We start from the raw sequence: 21424 nt of genomic DNA on the forward strand, positions 1-21424 counted from the left end.
GGGGGGGGGGGGGGGGGGGGGGGTTCCTGATGCAACGAGCCGGAGACGTAACAACGGCCTGACCTTTCACATACTAACCCACTGGAGTCGAACCTCCACCCCTCTGAGTCAACACATGCCTGCACATGTGCACCAAGGAACATGCTGTGTTCCTGCAGAGCGCTGCGGATCGCACACATTTCAGGAAGGTTTCAGGATGTTTCAGGAATCCAAACGCTGCCTTTCAAAGTTTTTAATCTGCAGATAGGCTCGCTCCGATGCTTGGAAACAGTTTGGTGTTTTATCGTATATTTCCCCGTCAGTGTCACCCAGCTCTGTTGTTGTCGTATTTATCTTCGTTTAACAGCCCCACAAATAAACAGATAAACACAATCGGCTTGTACGTTTCAACTTTGCCATAAAACCATCAAATCAAGAGCCATGGTTGGCAGGAACAGTTTAACATGTGAATAAAACTTTCAAGATTACAAAAGGTGTACATAATAATAAATAAGATTAGATTGGAAAGTTGTATCCAAACTCAGTGACCCACAAAAGATGAAGGTTTTACACTGAAGCTGATTGTCATGTTGGAGTTGTTGTGGTAGATTCGTTTTTTCAGTCACATCTTCAGTCACCATTCGGGTGTTTTCATTGTTGTCAAAAACAACTCGTATAAAAACGTTGAATTTTGACTAAAACAACAAAGTTGGCACTAAAAAAAGAGCATGTTTGGTATCGTACTGCATCTGCTTCAGGCTCACTCCACAAACACATTATATTACAGTTTAATTTAATTATATATATTTAAATATCTTAAAAGTTTTTTAATCATTTGTTACCTTTCATGTCAGAGTTTTATCTTATGTTGGGAAATGTAGAAGTTGTAGGCATTTTGTCTCGTTTAAGCTCATGTTAACATTGGAGGTTTATAAGCAGGAAAATCGTCCCCGACGCCTTCAGAGTCCGTAAAATAAGCTGCTGTTCTTATCTGCTTCAGTCTGCGTTTATCTCAGCGATTAGATAAACTCATACATAACAGAATGTCACTACAGCAAAGATGAGACAGCAGAAAACATATGGTTTATCTCCAGAGGAGTATGTAATCAAACTACATACTAAAAATGTTGTATTCAATCACAGCAGGATAAAATACAATACCTGATGTTTATCATCTTCAGCTTCAATACCAATAATAATCACAATACACCCATTCTACAATCATCAAAAAATGCTACATGATCCTAAAATGATAACTTTGAAAACCAAGAGCAGCAAAATCTTTTTACCGAATTACTAATATCTGATGCTGCAACATCAACCACAAGCAGAACAATGATGACATTTTTAGATTTTGTCCCACTCTTGGACAAAAGACTCATGTCTTAAAACAGCATCGGTGTCCTCTGATGATAAAGGCCCATTAATGGAGAAAACAACCAATCGCAGCCCAGCAAGACGTCCATTCATCTGATCTAATCTGGCCAATGGGAAAACCTGAGGGAACATCTAAAGAAAATGGTCCGTGATCCAATAAAAAACAATAAATAACGCAGCTTTGAACAGATCAAACAAGCTGTGGATAGTTGGACGCGAATCTATTGAACTCGCTTTCATAAGAGAGGATTAAAGCTTTTAATTTTGTTGAAATAACTAGAAGATTCCACTTGTTGAAGCAAAATCTTTCACAATAACTCAAACAAAGAGAATGAAGATTATTTAAAAAAAGGGATCGCCTCAGCTTAAATAAATACAGAGGCTTAAGATAAGCTGCTAATAGAAACAACAAAAAAACACCTTAAATAGTCATTTTGAAAAGTCCAGAACGTGTTGGGCTTTCAAACATTCTGATCGTGTTTCTGATGACCGTGCAGTCCTGCTTTAACCCAGAACAGACGGTCCGGTCGGGTCCGGCCCACACCTCCTCTCACAGGAAGCAGCTGTTAATGTAATGGAGCCGTGGCTCCTTCTCTCTGTCGAACATTGTGTCCTGACACAGCTGGGATGGAAGAACTGTCTCATGAGCCCCTGTGAAAGCTCAGCACAAACCCTCGACGTGACTCACGCCGGCCGAGGGCGTCAGGTTCGAGGACATACGTGCAGAGCTGCAGCAGTCTGCGTGCACGAGTACGTGCACCGAGACACCAGCAGGAGCAGCGATGTTCCCGATGTGAAACAAAACCTCCCTCTACCCTGCAGCGGACAGTTGGAACTTCATTAAAACTACTTATAAAAGCAGAGATTTAGGCGTGTATGCAGACGTGGACAAACTTCTTACAGCTCACTGAAACATGATTCAGCTAAAAACAACCATCTAATGCAGAGCTAGATGCCTTTAGCATGTCTAAACAAAACAAAAAGTGTTTCTGAACTAGTACGGACAGATCTGTTGGTACCCTTAAAGAGACTACTGATCTTTGCATTATAGTCATGTTTCAAACCTTAATTAGTATCACTGGCTTCAAGCTTCTCTTCAGCCCGTTTAAACGGAAAAAACGAGCCACCGTCGTGTTCATCACACTGAACACGGAGCAGAGAAATAAAAGCTGAGAGCTGTTTGAGCAGCTCAGAGAGAAGATTATAGATAACCGTGTTAAAGGCAAAAGCTACAAGAGCATCTCCAAGCTGCTTCATGCTCCTCTGACCGGAGTTCAGGGGACTGCAGCCAACACCCCAGGATGTGGACGCAAGAGGACTGCAACCCCAGGTCGATCAGACGGATCGGGTCGATGGTAGAACCAAAGAAACCATCCAAGCTGAACTCCAGAGTCGACACCGTCTGATCCCACCATCCGTCACATTTTGAATCATTATGGGCTTCATGGAGGGTTTTACTATTGGCAGAAAACACAAAAAAAAAAAACAAAGTTTCTGACCCACATGATTTTTAAATTATTTTTATTACCAATAAACTTATATAAAGCCGTTAAATCTGCTGTTCCATCTTATTTTAACGAACGAGTCAGTCGTTTTAAATCCCTGCCAACTCTCTCTGTTGGCTGAAAGATGGAAAATACCAGCAGAAATATTTGTTTTACATCATGGCTGTTTTTGTGTGACTCCACACGACCTTTAACCTCACCGAACTCTGCCCCCCCTGTGTGGTTTCTGTGGTTGTGTTTGCCAGGTTATAATTACTGCACAGACAGAAATACCTCAACAATAATTGGGTGGATTGTTGCCACCAAATTTCTCAGCATTCCTGCTCCCCAGGGGACGAACCCTGATGGGTTTCCCGCTCATCTTGAGCAGTAAACAATACTCGTGTCGTCCTGATTGCTTGGTAACATCGACATAAAGCTTCATTTAACGCCTCCTGAATATCTTGTGACTTCAGTCGGTTGCAGAGGCACGCAGGCTCAAGTTCGCTCAAGTTTTGAACACGTTCAAAGAAGTTGTTTCTCTTGAAATAGTCACAAAGTCGTAGTAGGTGTCTCCAACCCACCTGGAGCGCTGGAGCTGTGTTCTGACAGCTCTCCGCTGAGAGAAAACATAATGTCCAGGTCTAAAAACAACGCAGGTGACAAACGGTAATAACTGAAAACTGGTCCAAATGTGTCGCTCTTCATTTCAAAAGTGCACTCCAGCAGATTAAACCATAAACGCACAGGGACGGCAGCCAAGGTGGGAATAAAACGAGCTGATGTGGACAACAAAATAATGTGCACAGACAAGAATACGGCTCTGCAAGCTGCACGCACAAACAAAAAGATGTGATTTTTTTAAAAACTGGCCACTGAAAAAGCGGAAACACGGCTCCATGTTCACCCGGTCGAATAAACATTCGCAACGGTTCTCAGTTTCCACGTCTGAGTCACAGGGCATCACGGGGTTGTTGAATATGACCGATGAAATATCGCAACTAAATTTCTCTCAAAATACTTCTAGTGTTGTTGCAGACATCTTTCTCAGTTTAGGTTTGCTGATTCTAGAGGGCTAGAGCTGCATTTTTGTGTTGCGTCAATGAAAACTCCTGGCAAAATTTTGGGCTCAAATTCTGCTGAGAATCTGTGTCAATCAGCGATTCCAGGTGAAAATTCGCGCAGGCGTCACAACCCAGTCAGATACCTCCTTCAGGACCTAAATGATTGCTTTCCAACAGGACAGTCAGGTGGATCCAAACATGAGTCATGGTGATGTGATAAAGCACATGACAAACATCTGGTGCGTGAAACAAAAAGCAGTTTTCCTTTTGTGAAATTGTTTACGACCTTTCATGTTCCTCTAAAGTCATTAACCCTCATAACCTAAAAAAACAAAACAGAAACTACAATTATTTTGTTAGATTGAATGATGAATCCCAAGTAGAAGATGGCCTTTAAGAGGAATATTCCAGTCTTTGTTTGCCAACACATGAACTGTGTTTCAAAGGTATTTCCAGGCAGGAAAACAAAGGCATTGTGTCTGGGAGTGTTCGTGTAAAACCGTAGGATTCTGACGTCACGACTGAGTGAGTAAAAAGGCCCGAGGGTTGAACTTTCCCCTACTTCTCACAGAGGCTCCTCCGTCTCTGAATCTTCTCCTGCATTCCTCCTTCAGCAGCCGGTCAGCTTCTCTCCGAGATAAAGCCTCCGACCTCAGATAGCTGCCTCTTTACTGGAGAGTCGGGTGCTAAACCAGCCGGCGCTGACTATCTGCACCGCGTTAGGGATGCAACACGAGGATGCTTCTAGGATAAGGAGAGCATGTTGTAGATGGTTGTGTGCGTTAATCAGGCTGAAACTGATAAAGTTTTTTTTAAATGTGGGTGAAAGGTCCTTCTGAGAATAATAAACAACCCTGTTATTAGAATTACCTCACTTTTCCCACACAGGTGTGCCAAATATTTGCAACTTTTCTCTTTCCGGTTCTTTAGAGCCAACGTAGAATCGAAACCCTGAGTTTCTATTTTAATTTTCCGCTCTATTCAGGGTAATAATAGTACCTGAATGGCAACAGACCACATAAAGATCAATTTAATCAGCAAAAAAACAAAAAACTGCATCACTGGGACTAAAAAAGGAATCGTTATCACTGTCCTGCATCACTAACTAGTAATATAAATGTTTTATTGCATCATAGCCTAAACCCTAACACTGAAGGGCTTTCCCCGCCTCTGTCCTCCCCTCCTCTTCCTCCCCTCCTCTTCCTCCCTTTTTAAGCAGCCAATCAGAGGAGGCCTCTCCTGCAGCACAAACCTATAAAAGCCTCATTTAGCAGCACACAACAAACTGAGAGACACAAGAAGAAGAGCTGATTTTGCTTGTTTTTTTATAACCAAGGACACAAAGATGAAGATACCTCAACTTCTCATCCTACTTTTGACCATTCTGGTCCACGCAGGAGATGGGTTCCCCACCGACAGGGAGCGCCGGGACAAACACGCCTCCTGGGACGACGTGAACGTGGTGGCCCACGGGCTCCTGCAGCTCGGCCAGGGTCTGAAGGAGCACGTGGACAAGACGAAAGCCCAGATGAGGGACGTGAACGGGAAACTGAAGGTCTTCAACAGCACGGCGGCGGAGCTGGAGAGGAAGCAGCAGGAGCAAGGTGAAGCCCTGAAGGCTCAGAGCAAGGAGGCGGGGGAGAGGTACAGGCTGCTGACGGAGCTGGCTGAGGAGGTGAAGCTGAGGGTGGGGGAGGTGGAACGGCACACGGAGGACAACAAGTCCAGGATGGACAGACTGGAGGAGGTGCTGACAGAGCCGACGCTGGACAGCAACGGCAGCGAGCACGAGAGGTTTTCATTCATCCAGGTGAGCAGAAGGGCACATTTATGAGGATTCTCAAAAAGCTGAGATTTCTGCAATAAGAGCTTAAAAGAAAGTGTTTAAGAAAAGTGTTTTTGTTGTTTCCAGAGGTTGATGGTGTCTCAGAACAGACGAATCGACCAGCTGGTGGAGAAAATCCAGCAGCAACAAGACAAACTGGAGAAGCAGAGTCTGCACCTACAAGCCCTGCAGAGCAAGGTGAGACACGAGACACAAACCCGTCTATTATTTTTTTTTAAATGGAAAGGATTTCATCTTTTGACTCTGTTTTCTGAAGGTTGCACATAAGAGAGTGAAATCCCACAGACGGAGAGACGAGGGGATGGCACTGAGAGGCGAGGCGGAGCACATCCAAGGTAACATTTCTACTTTTTCAACCTCAAAAAAAACAAACTGCTGCAAGGAAAACCATGAGTTAATGCTCAACTCGTACACCGAGTACAAACTCAGAGCAGAGGCAGGTTTTGGATACAAAAATAAAAGTTTTAAGACCCGTTCGTCTGTTAAAGGTATTTTTTTTATCTGTCAGCTGTGAGAACAAACACGTACAGGTTATTGATGGATCATAAAGTGACATAAGAGGCACAGAGCTCACCTTTGCACCTTGAGTTATAAAGTTTGACTCGCTGGCAGAGCTGCTCAAAGGCGGTGCAAAGATCAGAGAAAATGAGGGCAGCAGCTACTGTTAGAAATAAGCTTCAGGGACAGAGAGCTTCGATACACGGCGAAAGGAAAAACAATCAATATGTCTAAAAAGCATCTGGAGGTCACACTGACTCTTACCCTGATCGGGTGTTTGCAGGTTTACCCAGAGACTGCCATGACCTGTTTGTCCGAGGGCAGCGAGCCAGCGGCGTCTACACGATCCAGCCTGAGAACTCGCAGCCCTTCAACGCCCTCTGTCAGATGGCTTCAGGTGAGGCAGGAAGTCCAAGTCGGGAGGTTTCGATTAGTCTCAGCAGAGATTTGTGTGACTTTAACTTAAATGTGTCCTGTTTCTGTACAGATGGTGGATGGACAGTCATCCAGAAACGTCAGGATGGATCCCAGAACTTTGACCAGCTTTGGGAGAACTACAAGAAAGGCTTCGGCAGCCTCGACGGTGAGATTAATCCTCCATTAAAATGTTCGCAGGAACTGAGGATAATTTAGCCTGAAATCAACAAAATAACCGTTTTTATTTCTTGTCTTTCAGGAGAGTTTTGGCTGGGTTTGGACAGCATCCACTCCCTTTCCAAACAAGGCCAGTACGTCCTGCAGGTGGAGCTCTCCGACGAGGCGGGGCAGCAGCAGGCGGCTCGTTACAAATTCCAACTCGACGGAGAAAACAATTTGTTCGCTCTGCACCTGGAGCAGGAGTCTTCCTCCGGAGCTCAGGAGAAAAGCTTGACCCCCGAAGCTTCTGGTCTTCCTTTCTCCACGGCTGACAGAGACAACGACCTCACTGCAGACATCAACTGTGCCGAGCTGCTCTCAGGTACAAACACCTCTGAAAAAACGTCCAGCTTGATCCGAACTTTCTGAACTTGGAGGTCAGCGGAAGTCTTGATTTTTTTTTATACAAGGTGCTCATATCTCGCAGGTGGCTGGTGGTTCAGCAGCTGCGGTGGCTCAAACCTCAACGGAAAGTATCCCAGACACGCCGGGCAGCGGCGGAGACAAAAGTCCAGGAGACAGGCGATGTTCTGGAGCGTCACACCGGGACAGAGCGGCTCTCTGAGGACCACGCTGCTTAAAATCGCACCAGCATCGATGAAACAATGAACCCGTCTCAAACAGACTGAACAGCACATAAACTAAAGACGCTTCAAATCAAACAAAACATTTTTTTACTTGATGCTGAACTACTGAAAACTACAAAAAAAGCTGTAAACGCACATCACTGATCTCTGACGATCGGATATTTTTATGCAAAGCATAAGAAATACTTTCAGTCACACTGACTGCAACTTTATTCCCTTTGTAAGGGTTTTTATATGTATTTGAGTTAATTAACTTTAAACATTTGATCACAGAATGAAATGTCTTTTTATTTGTATGAACTTGATAAAAATAAACTGTTTTTAAAATGTTAAAGAGAAACGGGTGCTGCATTTATCTCTGCGTTATAAGAATCATACTGAAAAGACTGGTCTTACTATATTTAATTTAGGTTGTTTTATATTAAATTTAGGTTAGAATATATGGATATTAGTTAAATGATGTGGGGAGAAAGTGAGGATTTATGTTGGAGTCAATTTATTGGCTTAATGCAAATTTCAACATTCAAACTAAACAAAATGGGTCCAGAACCTGTGAAAATAAACACAACTGTATGAGGAAATAATGCTGCTCCTCCAACATCCTTCAGTAAAATAAAAGTTGTTGAGATGAAATGTGAATGAATGGTTGAGAATGTCAGTTACTTTTTGTGAATCGGTGGTCCCCAATTCATTTTTGACCCAAAATTAATTTAAATATATTTTATTTTTACCAGTCCTAACACAGATTTTGCTTGGATTTAATAATTATGAGAATAAAGCTTCACTAATTCACGCTGAGCTCATGGATAAGAGAAGAAAATATTCATATCAAGGTGGATTTTATATGAAAATTGTATTGTTTTTCATCCAGTTCAAAAGCTCTTTGATGTAAAAGAATTATTTTTTTTTAAACTTTTTGTCTCAAGAGCTTCCTCATTTGTGTCACTGGGGTTAATTAAAGTGGATTTAGTTCCAGTCCGGTCGTGTTTCGTGCTTTCTGAGTCAGGCTCAGGTCTCAAACCCCTCGCAAAACCTCACTAAGGCGGCTGGCAAAAAGAAAAGAAAAGGCTCTATAACAAGTCATTGAAAAAGATTGTTCACTTCTGTTTATTTCTTCAAAACTTGAGAGTACATTTCACCACGGACGTGTCATGTTTCGCTCCGCTTACAGAGTTTCATGGGACCGAAACGAGGCGGCGTGAGGCTCGCGTGTCAGATTCCCTGATATACGTTTTCTTCACGAGCAGGCGCTCCTAAACTAATACAAGGCACCCGAGACTGCCAACAGTCCTCTCAGATATCTTTATATAGGTCAGTTTCTTGGCATCGAGGCAAGTACGTACTGTGCAAAAGTCTTCAGCAGCAGAAGAAAGAAAAAGTTCCCCACGAAGTTAAAGCGAACGACCGAGAAGAACAGCGAGAGGTCGCTACATGTGCCCACCAGTTCACGAATGTTTAAGAGTTTATAATCTTATATTAGAAGTGTGGAATTTCGCTTTTTTTTTCTGTTACAACAGAATAAAAATAAAAACACGTCGAACAAAGAGTTGTCTGAAAGAGAGAAAGGAGATCTTTTTTTAAGCCACAGAAAAAAAACCAAAAAGAGAAATCTTTTTAAAACGACAGAAGAAGGTCCACGTTTGTCTGTTTTTGCGTTGTGCTGTGCTGCTTTGTAGTGCAGCAAACAGCATTTTAAAAGCACAATAATAATAATTTCTGTCATTTGTTCTTTTTTTTAACCATCAGTTCGAGCTCTGAAAGCTTCATCTCTGTTTGCTCTGAGTCAACAGTGCCCTCTGTGGGTTAAAACAACCCTTAAACATTCAAAAAGCAGCTTAAAAGGCCACCAAAGGGCCCCGATACTCTTATTTATAGAGACAACATTTTAAATCTTGTAACAATATCTTAATGTTGAAACGCTGCTGCAGCTTTAAGACTGTCGGTTATCTCTTGAGGTGTGAAATGCTTCCGTGAAGTTCGCATTCGACTGATCGTGAAATCGAGCGAGAGGTGATTTAGGTTTGGAGCTGAAAGGAGAGGAGGGTAGGAAGCCAGGAGAGGAAGGTCAGTGTGTGAAGAGGCTTATCAGAGGTTCTGCTGGAGGAAGTGCAGCAGCGAGATCTCATAATGCTCCCCGGACTCCGGACACCTGATGCTGTGCCGTTCATTGGGATAAATCTGGAGACGGGAGAAAAAAAACACCACAATTCTCACATTCGTCCCAAACAAGAGCCGATAAATCTGATTATCTCAAACGTGCTGATCTTATGATAAGTATGTTCCTCCCATTGAAAGAGAAAGATCTTTACTGCACCTGTAGGCTGTAGGGCTTTCCCGCTCGGATGAGCTGAGACACCAGGAAGTTTGTGTGGAAAAAGTGCACATTCTCGTCAAGAAATCCGTGCAGGATCAACAATCTGTTCGGCCTGTTTAAGCACAAAAACACAGATTAGTCGACACGTCGGTCAGCTCGTTTGCTTTAATTTGCAGCAGAAGGCAATCAGTTTGTCAAGAAAACATGGATCGGGCCTTTTAACTGGTGTAGAGTAAATGAATGACGTCACGTCATCAGTGATGGGAGTGGTTTTATGTTCGTGTAGTGAAAGCATTAAGGCGGGTCTCACTCATTGGGAAGTTTGTGGACGTGCAGGGCGACAGAACACGCATCGTATCCCTTTTGGTTTTTGTCAGGCGTGTCCAAATATCGCTCCGTGTAGCCGGTGTCGTAGGCCATCCACAAGGTCACCGGAGCTCCTGCAACGGCAACCTAATCAACAAACCAGAGGACAAACACGAGCTTTTCAACGCTTTAAATAGTTCAAATGGAAAAATAACTCAAAGTTACCAACAAACCAGGGTCCTCTGTGCTTCTGCCAGGAGTTCTTCGATCAACTTTTAAGGCCTTATTGTGCAGATAAATGTTTTGACACTTTTTCCAGGGTTTTATACAAGTTTCCAATCATAAATGCACACACTTTTCCAGATTTTCAAGATTTCTGTGGACTTTTAAGCCTTTTTTCAGACATTAAAACATCTATAAATTTCCTGTGAGGGTTTATACAGTGCTGCTTTTTATTATCGCAAATTTAAAGTAATAAAATATAATGAATATGTTGCCTTTACTGTATGTGGTCTAAAGGTTTCAATCAGAAATTCAAAAAACAAAGACTCTGATGGTCAAAACCTTATCCTTAAGGTGTAAATTCCTCTGAATATGTCCATCTATTATGTCCAAAAAAAGTGGAAAATCTTTTTCTGCTCTTCTTTTATCCTCATTTATCCAGACCTGGAAAACACTAAAAACTAATTCCAAACTTTTCCATAGTAGGAACCCTGTCTTCCATACTTCAGGAATTATAAAGATAGTTTAAACTTTATTGCTAAATATGAGCGACACAAACACGTCTTGTGATAGTGACAAATACTTCTTTCTTAGTTCATTTACTGTGAGCTTGAACTGGAGCAACGTAAAAAGGATCAAATAAAATAAAATCTGGTACAAATCGACAGAGACAAGCAGGAGAACAGAGTCAAATGGCTCAAAGTACCTAAAGCTTTTCAGAATATGCGAGCTGTGAGCGTGAATCTTTGCAGTAACCGAGGAAATGTTGTATTTCTGACCTTAAAAACGTCCGGTCTGTGGATGAGACCCATGAGAGACAGGAAGCCTCCGTACGACCAGCCGTGGATGGCGACACGACTAAGGTCCACAAACTTATACTTGTCAGCGACGTAGTGCAAACCCTCCACCTGATCTTCAATCTCCACTTGACCCTGGATAAAAAAAATAAAAAAATTAAAAACACGTTTCCCTCAGAGGTCATTAAAATGTGTCACTGTGTGCTCCGTTTACACAAGTATTAGACAGTGAAACACAAAGAAAACTGGCTAAAACATGCTTATCTTTCTATCTTTGTTAAGAGTTGGGGCTTTGCCTCGTTTACCATCTTGTCTTTCACGGCTCCTTCAAACTTGAGCCCTCGCTGGCACGAGCCCCGCCCGTCGATGACCAGCACAACGTAGCCCAGAGACGCCAGCGTGCTCAACCGCAGATACTTCACTCCTTTATAAGAGTTATTCACTAGCTGCACCTGGACGAACAACGAAGGCATGCAATGAAAGTACCTGTTAATTCACGGGCACAAACTGGGACAAACATGAAAGAAGTTCACTTTAAAGTCCTGGTAAATCCACCTAAACAATAGGTTGAGACATCACAATGTAAATTTCACTTTAAAGCGTAAGAATCTAACCTGAGGACCGCCGTAGACAAAGACAACAGTGGGATGCTTCCTGCCAGGAACCAGGTGGTTTGGTTTGTACAGCATGCCGTACAGCTCAAAGCCCGACTTCCCTGTGAAGCTAAAAATCTCTGCAGAGGACGCATCGAACTGGTAGCCTGCTAACAAACAAAAAAAACACATTTCGTACTAATATTAGAGCTAAATCTGCTAAAACGGTGGCTCTAAAAGCTCTGAGGGTCTTTGCCCTCAACCACTCGTTTAGTGAGTCGGTACCAGAAGACTCCATCATGCTGGCCCAGAACTGAGGCTCTCTGTGCAGCGGGTCGCCTTCTGAGCCCGTCAGCTTGTAGATGTGAACACACGGAGCGGTGGTCAGGCTGCTGTAGTGGCTGATAAACACGTCGAAGGTCTGTGTGAACGACAGGAGGCTTATTTAATGACTTCACTTCCAGGTTTAGAGACATTTAAAGAAACGTGGGCGGTTTCAAACACGATACCTGGCTCACGGAGCAGCTGTGGGAAAAGCCCGGTTTGGTGAGTCGGACGATTTCTCCGGGCGACTCGTAGCTCACCACGTACAGGTGGTGCTCCAGCGGCGAGTCTTTGGTGCCCTGGAAGTAAACCAGCTTTGCCGCCTCATCCACCCAAATCTGAGGACTGCACGACCGCTGCGCACAAACAGAAGAGGAGAAAAAAACTTTAACTCTGGTTACAGTTATTTATTTCTGCAAATTCATCTTAATATGCAGCCTTTTCTGCTGAAAGACCGAACAGAAAATGTTTTTAATGATGTCTAACAGTTCAATAAAACTGATCATTTCTGGAAAGTTTTTATTTTTTTACACTGAACAAAGCACCGCCTCAGAAGAGTTTGTCATAAAAAATGGGAAATGATGAAAAAAGTGTCAGAGAAACAGGGAATGTTTTGGTAAAATTGAGGATTTAAGTTAAAACAATAAGAGCAGCACAGACAGTGAGATATATACCTGTGTGTGTGTCGATATGAAGCCACGAAGCTACAAAATGAGGGTTAAACATCTGAATCATCAGCAAGGCTACTGAAATTACAGCCTTTTGTGTTTTTAAATGTGCTTCATGTTTTGTAAATATGTCATACGACGTGAAAAAATGTTGTTTGTAGCAGCAAAACTACAACTTTGAGACTCAAACAATTTAAGTTTTGGATTAAAGAAATTGTAAATAGTTCCTTTTTTAAATCTTTAATCTTTTAGTGGAACAAATACAAACATCTGCCTTGTTGTTTGGTCTAAATATTAACCAAAATATTCCAATCTGAGCATATAATTACATCTTGAGGGTTGAGATTAAGAAAAAAAAAGCGTGAAAGGAAACAGACAGATGAAGAGGAGGAGAGTTCAGATTGAAGTCATTAGACACTCGGCAGGTTTTATATCCACCAACAAGTTCAAGAGCATTTAAAGTTAAAGAAGCATGAATATTCCACCCTTTATTTTTGTTTTTTTTATTCGTTTCTCAGGGCTCTTGAGAGACAAACACAAGCTGCCCATTTTAGCCCATTAGTAAACATTTCAGCAGGCGGCGTCGGCGGGGCTCCTACCTTCGCTCCGTGATTGGCCAGCACCTCCCACTCCCCACAGGTCACCGTCACCTCCTCTTTAACTGGACACCTGAAATCATCTGACGGCAGAAAAGCAAAGAAACGGCGTTGAAATGCAAACACGCAAAAAGCAAACAAAACTATAAAACTCAAACACGACAGCAAACGACCTACCCAAACATTTACACAGCATGTCATGATTTAAACTGTAGGTTTTAAATTTTAAATGTATTAATTTTTACATATAATGTAACATCTGCACCCTGTGCCGTCCCAGCAGTGTTACCTTCAGAGTGTGTGTAGCCCTCAGCCCAGTGGTAGCTCCTCTGCTGTAACTCCGAGGTGATCTTATACAAGTGGCAGAAGCCTGTTTTGGACTCGTTCACTGTGATGAAGGTGAACTCGTCATCAGTCGTTTGGAGGAAGGGATGAAAGATGTCGTGGACCTGCAGCACGCAAAGAAAGAAAAATAATGCATCTGAAAGGTTCTCTAAGAACAGCAGCGACACACGAGATGCTGGACCTCACATTGATCCAGATATCGCTGCTCTCCTGGTAGATGATGAAGGGGTGGACGGCGTCCCCGAGGGCCTCCAGGCTCTCCTGCCTGGCCTCGGCCGGGTGTGCGGGGATGAAGAGCGCAGGAGGCAGCAGGACTAACTGGAGGTGCTGCTGCCGTCGGTTCATCATGACCGCCCACGCGCTGAGATCACAGAAGAAGAGCCGTGACTAACGGGAACTTCGGCGTATCTAATCTCTGGCTGTGAGCCTGCCGCCGGAGTTTTACGCTGTTTCTAATCATTTCAGAACAAACTTACTATCGACCGTCTCTCGTCCACCCAGCTCTGGTGATGTACTCGATGTTGGGAAACAAACTGGAAAAGGGAACAGGCAGCTCCTTCTCCTGCGTGCTGACAATCTGAGGAAGAACCAGAGCTCAGCACAAACCAAAACAATATTCACTCCGAGTGAATTAACACAAAACGTCAAAATAGCAACAACTCACATTTCCAAGACTGTCGGTCTTGATTTCTGCCATCTTGAGAGTGATATCAGGATTCCTGCTGCCTGGACACAAACGAAACAGAGTTGCATCAAATCGAATTAAGTCCCAAATCATGAATAATGGCAATAATCTTACCAATAGGGGTTCCACGGCATTACAGCTCAAGTAGCTAAAACCATTAAAGCTACTATTATTTCATCATTAAACCTGGTAGTTATTTATAGTAGCGTAAATATGGTGAGGTGCAAAAATCCAGATGCGGGCGTGGCAAACTTCTGGAAATCAGCCCCTCTGACCACTTTAACGTACGCGGATGAAATTCGGGACATAGGTGTATCGATCCGGGACCTACAAAAGACTCCTGGCAACGTATTGTAAAGCCTACAGGAAGTCCTCTAGTTTGAATAAAATGGCACATGAAGGCTTGTTTTATTTATCATTTTTTTAAGGTCATGGATTGGTTGAGAGGCAGTGTGTTGACATGTAAACCCAGCTTCATGGTACTGACCCTGAAGTTCCCTCAATAAGCCACAAATCCTGCTCCGTACGACCAGTGGTGTCGTTCTGTATGGTTACAAAGCTAAAAGACCAGCGGAGCACGCTTAGAAAACAATCTTTCTGTCTTCACCTGCACGTGGATATCTGTAGGTGTCTGTCTTGCGCTCCTCTAGAGCCGGAGATGGGACGTGGATGATCTCCACCTCGGACTCGTCCACCTCCTCGTACAGGATCTGCAGAGTCTTACCACCATCTGGTCCTAAAGCGAAGAGAAACCAGCAGACAGCGGACACACGTTCACGTTAAACATGAAACTGCACACTTACTGTTCTTGTTTGGAAACAACCTGGCACCCTGAAAATACATGTTTATAATAATGTGACATTCACCTTCATGAGCGACTGGAGACCACCAGTATCCAGTGAAGCGATCAAACTCTTCCTGAGTGACAAAAGTGGCCACACCGGCAGATTTAGGATCATCCCTTGGGTTATCAGCGCCTATAATAAAGATAAATAAAAATAAAATAAAGCAACAGTAAGTCTGCAGGAAGGCTGAACGAATGAACAGAACCCAGCTGTGACCTTTATGACAGAACGTGAGCCTCCGCTCTTCCCCCGTCTTTATATTTGTCATCCAAATGTCGTTATTGTTGATGAAGCCGATGAAGTCGGGGTCTCCGGGGCAGACCTTGGGGTCCATTCGAGTGCCTGAATTCTGGCTCTTGATCTCTGCGGGCTTCATTGGAGAAGTCTGGAGAAATAAATAAAAAAAACAAACACAGCAAATGTTGACAAATCATCTATTAGTCGTTTTGTCTAAGAACCAAAAACATTTTGTTGAGAACATTAAAAAGTGAGCAGATATACACATTATTTTAAAAGCTGAAAAACTGCTTTTAGCTTTATAATTGCCAAAGTATTTGTATTGTTAATGTTTAATACTTTATTATATTTGAGTTTGATTTTATGGGACAACTTGGACATGACCAGCATGATCATCGCTGAAGTAAAACAAAAAAAAACCTAATATTTTGCTAATGCAATCTTGTTAGGAAGCATTAAAACTAAAATAAAATAAGTTACATTTAATGATTTTATAACTGCGACCAGAGCTGAAACAATCTTTGTTTTAGTTCTCTGTTAAACTTTCAGGCTGAATACTGAAGGTTTCTTTAAGGTTTGGACTCACTGTCTCCCTAAAATGTGGAGGAAAAAAATGAAAAAGGACATTTTAAAGTGATTTTAAATGTTCATAGTCTTACTGACACATTAAACAGAGTTAAAGTAACTTTAAAGAAATCCAGAAACGCTACACTTGAATGAAGGGTTGGTGGGAAGCTGTAAGTATTCATATCGTTTACGTGCTGCGTTGAAGTTTTGACTCCTCGACTCACGTTGAAAGTGTTGTTTCCGCCATCGCGGCAGTAGTACAGGCTGCTGTTGGCCTGGAACAGGAAGAGCCCGCTGGGTCGGTGGTAGTCGTAGGAGGTGATGCCAGACACGCCAAGACGCTTCCTCTCCCGCAGCAGCTCCTCCTCCCGAGAGAAGCCCCCGTGGTAAGGGCTGGCCTGGGGTCAGGGGTCAGGGGTCACAGGAGGAGAAACACACTGTGAGAACACCAGAACAGGTCAAAGGGAGTTTTTGCTTAGGAGGACAAACTGCGGGGAAGAATTTAGAGAATGTCGTCACGTGCCAGTGACTAAAACACGTTTCCCTTCCTCATTAATGAAGATCGGCACATCAGCTGGAAAGCATATCTGCATACTGCATATTTATAACGTTCAGGAGCTTCAGCTATCATTAGCACAGACTTCTGACAAGATCTAAATGACAGAAAGCAAGAACAAGGCATCCTCCTTACCTGAAAACGATCCAGCATCTGCTTCCACGTCAAAACCAGCAGTGTGTCTTTGCGAACCTTCTTAGGGATGTCTGAGTAGAGCAAAGCGTTTTCCCTGCTGGCGTAAGGCATTCCTGCGAGGGCAGACATGACAGTCACCACCCGTAAGCCCACGAGCAATACCGACCCGTCAAACAGCAGGTGAGATTTGGTTTAACTCAGGTCAGCAGCACGGCTCTCAAACAGCAAGGGGCGAGAAGTCCGGAGGAGCTAGATCATGTCTCCTGCGTAAGGAGTGTTTACATGCTCATCAACGCCATATTCATGGCCCAATTTATGCATTAATGGCTAAAAAGAGGCAGGAGAGCATCGAGAAAGAAAACAAAATAGGAAAAAATAAAGAAAAGATTCCTCAGTAAAGAGAAACTTCAGCTGGAGAGCCAACATATTTCGAGCAGGGAAAATGGAAAAACATGCTTTTCAGACACTCACTGGCTTCTGTGTTGATCATTATGAGCCGCTTTTATTAAAGAATCAACAACTGCAAAATACTAACATCACGTAAAAGGTTATAACTTATCCATAATGCCATCTGGCAACTAAAGATTGAAAATATACACAACAGCACAAACACAGACGACCTAAAAGGATGGTTGTCTGGTTAAGTAACGTTAGTTTTTAGGAATAATCTATTTTTAAAATTAGCTGTTTTAACACAACTGGTCACCAAGACTACAGAGATGCTACATTCTTAAAATTCACAACGTTTTATCTGTAAAAACTTACTATTGAAAAGGGTTTTAAAAGTCACAATCTGTGGTGATCGACAACAAAAGAAAGGTGTTGTCAAACACCAAACTCCTGTTGGTGTAATCCACATTTTCATGACACATCTCTGGAAAAATGGTACAATTTCCAGCTTGAGGCAACAAAAATACCCACAAATGCTAAAAAAAGCAGAAAAATGTCCACGAAGCACAAAAATGTTCCTGGTTCAGTTCCTTTTTTTTGTCCAGCGCACACCGACTGGAGCTCCTTTTGACAATAAAACCTTTAAAGTAACTAAATATGATCAAAAAACACATAAAGGTGTCAAAAACCTCCTTATCCGAAATGGGATGTGTTCAGTTTGGACAGTTTTTGTACAGCACATATCAGGAAAATAAGTTGGGACGTGTAAATAAAAATGCACATCTAAAAAAAACAAAAAAGAGATGTGATTCTTGCTTTTGCTGACTTTTGATTCAGACAGCACGAACCCAGAGAATTTCATATTTTGTCATCTCTGTTTATTTGTTGGTAAACATCTGCCCCTCAGACCTGCTGGTTTGAAACATTTCATAGCTTCTGCTAAGTTTAAATTATTTAAATGTGGAGCTTTAATTATTATTTTATAATCAATTATAAATGCAGAGTGTCTGGGATGCAAAGAGGGAGGAGCTTCAGTTCTTCCACAAGCGTGGGAGAAAAAAATATGAAACTGTTCTTAAAGAAAAAACGGAAAAACAGACTGTTTTTAGCAATAAGACCAAAAAGTAAGGTCTGAGAGCAGTATGACATTTTAACAATAACCTGGTTTACTCTTCTAAGGTGGCTGCATTAGAAAAGGAAAGTGCATAAAGATTTTAAAAGAAGATATGTTGCGTTTATGAGCACATCTTCTCAGGAACGTGCATGCATTTCTCAACAAGAGCCACATTTTGAGCACCTTACGAAGGCATGGCTGCAGAAAAGAAGGTGAGGAGAATTCAGAAACAAAAACAAAATAAAAAAAGGTGATATGCTGGTGTAGATTCTCAGTCATCCAGGACATGGTAAATCCAAAAAAAAGGTTAAAAAAAACAGCTGAAGACGAGGAGATTTCTCAACTCAAAAAGGAAAAAAAAAGGCGACCGCCACAGACAGCTGCACACTTTCATGAATGTAGAACAAAAATAACTAAAACGCTTCAAATCCTGAACTCAAAATCAATATTTCACTAATAAACCATTCCAGCTTTTCTGTGCTGCTGATCCGAAATGATAATAATAAAACTAACAGAAATAAATCCAGTGAGTTCAGACTGTTTGCAGTGAATAAAAATCAAAGCATACATGAGAACATGTTTTTAGTTTCTTTCGGACTTGGACTCACAGAAAACGACCCTACACGCCCCGTGTTCAGACCTCAGCTCCTCCTTACCGAGGTAGTAGATGCGGTGGGAGTGCGGGCTGGCCTCGTCTTTCTGGATGAACTGGAAGTCGTGCGGCGCCTTGTTGATGACCACGCCGGTGTTTTTGCGGCTGTTGTGGATGATCTTCCGCAGGCCGTCCCACGAGTGCTTCTCCACCTGGAACTGGGTGGGGTTCACGTCCTCCATCTCCACCACCTCCGTGCTGTCGGACAGCTCGTCCACGCCCGTCATGTCCGCCGGTGCCTCTCTGACGCTGTGGGCAGACGAGCTCACATGAGCGGCGGGAACAGACATTCAAAGGTTTATTTGATACTCCATGGAGCAAATATTGGTGAAAATAAAAACGACAAAACATGCTATTATTGATGTTAAACTCAAATCAACGTGAATATAGTGTCAGCGTTAAAAACAGCCTCATATTATTGATTTAATTTTGAACCTCCTGATTGGCAAACACTGTGGAAAATTGGCATGAAACAAAAGACTGGAGCCACATAAATAAATGTCCTACCTTTCCTGGCCGTCTGCTGTTTTGTTCTCAGTTTTCAGCCTCTTTACCTTGTGCATTAACTGTTCAACAACCTTGATCCAGACCTGACAGCCTGCAAAACACCACGGTAGAGACATTAGGAACCGAAGACAAAAGACAAAAAAAGGTTCGCTCCAAGATGACAGGAGCCTCTGGGTGTCTGCAGTAACAGGGCGACAGCATAATTAAAGCCCGTTATAACCCCGTGACGCTGAGTTAGGAGCAACAAAGGTGTTACAGAGGTCGGCAGGTGCCTCTGCTGATCACCGGCACACTTCCAGCCTTGTTTCTCCGACGTGAAGCCTTCGCCCCGCGCCAGTCGGCTGCACGAGTCTGACGCTTCAACGTCTGTGTCACAGCGGTGGCAGATTTTACACCGTTATTCCACATTTTACTGCAGGACGTTCCCTGTTAGCTGTCCTGCAAGCTGACAGGGCCTAAATGAACGGCAGACTCTGCAGATGAAGCTACCCTGACGTGATGTTTGTGAACAACAAGATCGCCCCGTTAAGATCTTTGGATTTAAAAAAGAAGTCAATTTAAGTCAAACAGGTTAGCTGCTAAAATAATAAAAAAATAATTGAAAAGTTGCAGTTCAAGGGAAGATTGCTGCTCTGAGGAGAGCATATCGTTGTCATCATCCTACTCTACCAATTAATGGGAGGAAATGGAGCGTTCTCCGGCTTCGAGAAGAAAATCACAGTTATATGGACCGCTGATAAAATGAAAAATAAAAACTTAAAGAACAGCTGGAACGATCTGACGCATAAAACGCCATAATCTCAGACACACGTGGAGGCTGTGGGTATTAAGTGGTGTCATTTTCATGTCAATGTTTACTGAAAATCTGACATCTGGATCGTTCCTGGAGCGTGAAGGGCTGAACTGTTTCTGATATATGATGATTATGATGTAGGAAATAATAAAGTATATATAAAAATCCCAAACATAAAAGCTGCTCAGAAGCTTTTATTTCCTATTTTAATGTAGATATTATGAAGTCAATCCCCTGTTTATAATAGTCTGAGCTGCTTTTCCTCACCATAGACATAAAACTCACATTTGGAGACAACCACACATTCATACTTTTGTCCAATTATTTAGCAATTATAATTACATATCCTTGTTGTGGTTATGTCTATTTACATTTTTATTCTCCTCTCAAATGTACTGAAGCCAAACCACAATGAATTGTGCAAATCTTCCCACATCTCAAATCCTTGATTGTCTGCAGCAGACTATATGGGAACTATAACATACACCTCCGTTTTTATTTATTTTTATTTAATGAATGTTCCCTTCAGCTGTTGATTTGCGACATTTAAAGCCAGGTTGTGAATTCACCCATTATGACATTTTTAAATGGTGCCGAAAATCAACTTTAACAGAGCCTGAACGCAGCATTTATTCCCGTCGTCGTTTCTAGTTTTGTTCATTTCAATTAAAGCGGTCTCAGTGCAGAGAATCGACTCGATTTCATTTCTCCCTTTGACACACCTGCTGATGATTCAAGTTACTCTCTGACCGACAGAAAACCTCTGACAGAGCGTGTCCCGTCCATAACCCCCCCCTGACAAACTCTTATCAGGCGTTTAAACCCTCCGTCGATGCTAAACTTTGACGTGAACTCACCATCTCGCCGCTCGTTAAGCTAGGCTAGCGCAGCACGAACACATCACAGAGGACAGAAATCAAAACAGTAAAAATGTCAGCTCGTGTTTTGGCTTACACTTTCTGCCCAGAGACCTCGAAAGCCTGTCTCTTTCTGTCGAAACAGGTGCCGTGGTTCAAATCACTGGGGAAAGAAAAAAAATGTGTAGGAGTTGCACTACTTTCCGGGGAGCAGGTAGCGGCTTGATGCTAACGCAGAGGGGAGGCACAACGCGGAAATGGGTAGTTTGGGGAAATCAGACGTTTCGGGTTAAACCTTTAACCCGGAGATGATCAGTCGGTGTTTTCGGGTTTGTCGACGGCTTCAAACGATAAACAACTTTCGTGCCATCCTGGCGCTTTGTTTTATTTGACGAACAGCGGAAATATGCACGCTTGTTAATTCTAATAGGAATAGGTTTTTTTAAAAAA

At 42.6% G+C, this 21424-nt stretch overlaps 2 protein-coding genes across 5 annotated transcripts; one reads left to right on the plus strand and one right to left on the minus strand.

Annotated features, from left to right (window-relative positions):
- Positions 1 to 5170: 5170 nt before the first annotated feature.
- Positions 5171 to 7805, plus strand: LOC108234373 (angiopoietin-related protein 4-like). The gene is made up of 7 exons (XM_017413535.3): positions 5171 to 5714; positions 5817 to 5927; positions 6007 to 6085; positions 6532 to 6645; positions 6736 to 6831; positions 6925 to 7206; positions 7312 to 7805. The coding sequence occupies exons 1-7, from the start codon at positions 5250 to 5252 to the stop codon at positions 7491 to 7493; spliced, it is 1329 nt and encodes a 442-aa protein (XP_017269024.1). The 5' UTR covers positions 5171 to 5249; the 3' UTR covers positions 7494 to 7805.
- Positions 7806 to 8554: 749 nt separating this feature from the next.
- On the minus strand, positions 8555 to 21239 carry LOC108234372 (dipeptidyl peptidase 9). 4 transcript variants are annotated; one of them, XM_025005339.2, is made up of 21 exons: positions 21072 to 21239; positions 19325 to 19415; positions 18822 to 19066; positions 16662 to 16774; positions 16195 to 16368; positions 15383 to 15551; positions 15188 to 15298; positions 14929 to 15057; positions 14301 to 14362; positions 14113 to 14213; positions 13823 to 13997; positions 13581 to 13740; positions 13295 to 13374; positions 12213 to 12383; positions 11989 to 12124; positions 11725 to 11870; positions 11416 to 11562; positions 11093 to 11245; positions 10096 to 10238; positions 9786 to 9897; positions 8555 to 9649 (listed from the first exon to the last, which is right to left on the minus strand). In XM_025005339.2, exons 2-21 carry the CDS (start codon positions 19378 to 19380, stop codon positions 9557 to 9559), a joined length of 2676 nt encoding a protein of 891 aa, XP_024861107.1. In that variant the 5' UTR covers positions 19381 to 19415; positions 21072 to 21239; the 3' UTR covers positions 8555 to 9556. The 4 variants fall into 4 exon arrangements, with proteins under 4 accessions (XP_024861107.1, XP_017269023.1, XP_024861105.1 ...); XM_017413534.3 differs by having other exon boundaries at positions 11725 to 11873; XM_025005337.2 differs by having other exon boundaries at positions 18822 to 19081.
- Positions 21240 to 21424: the final 185 nt, after the last annotated feature.

Source organism: Kryptolebias marmoratus, linkage group LG24, assembly GCF_001649575.2.
Source record: "Kryptolebias marmoratus isolate JLee-2015 linkage group LG24, ASM164957v2, whole genome shotgun sequence".
In the NCBI taxonomy this organism is placed as follows: Eukaryota; Metazoa; Chordata; class Actinopteri; order Cyprinodontiformes; family Rivulidae; genus Kryptolebias; species Kryptolebias marmoratus.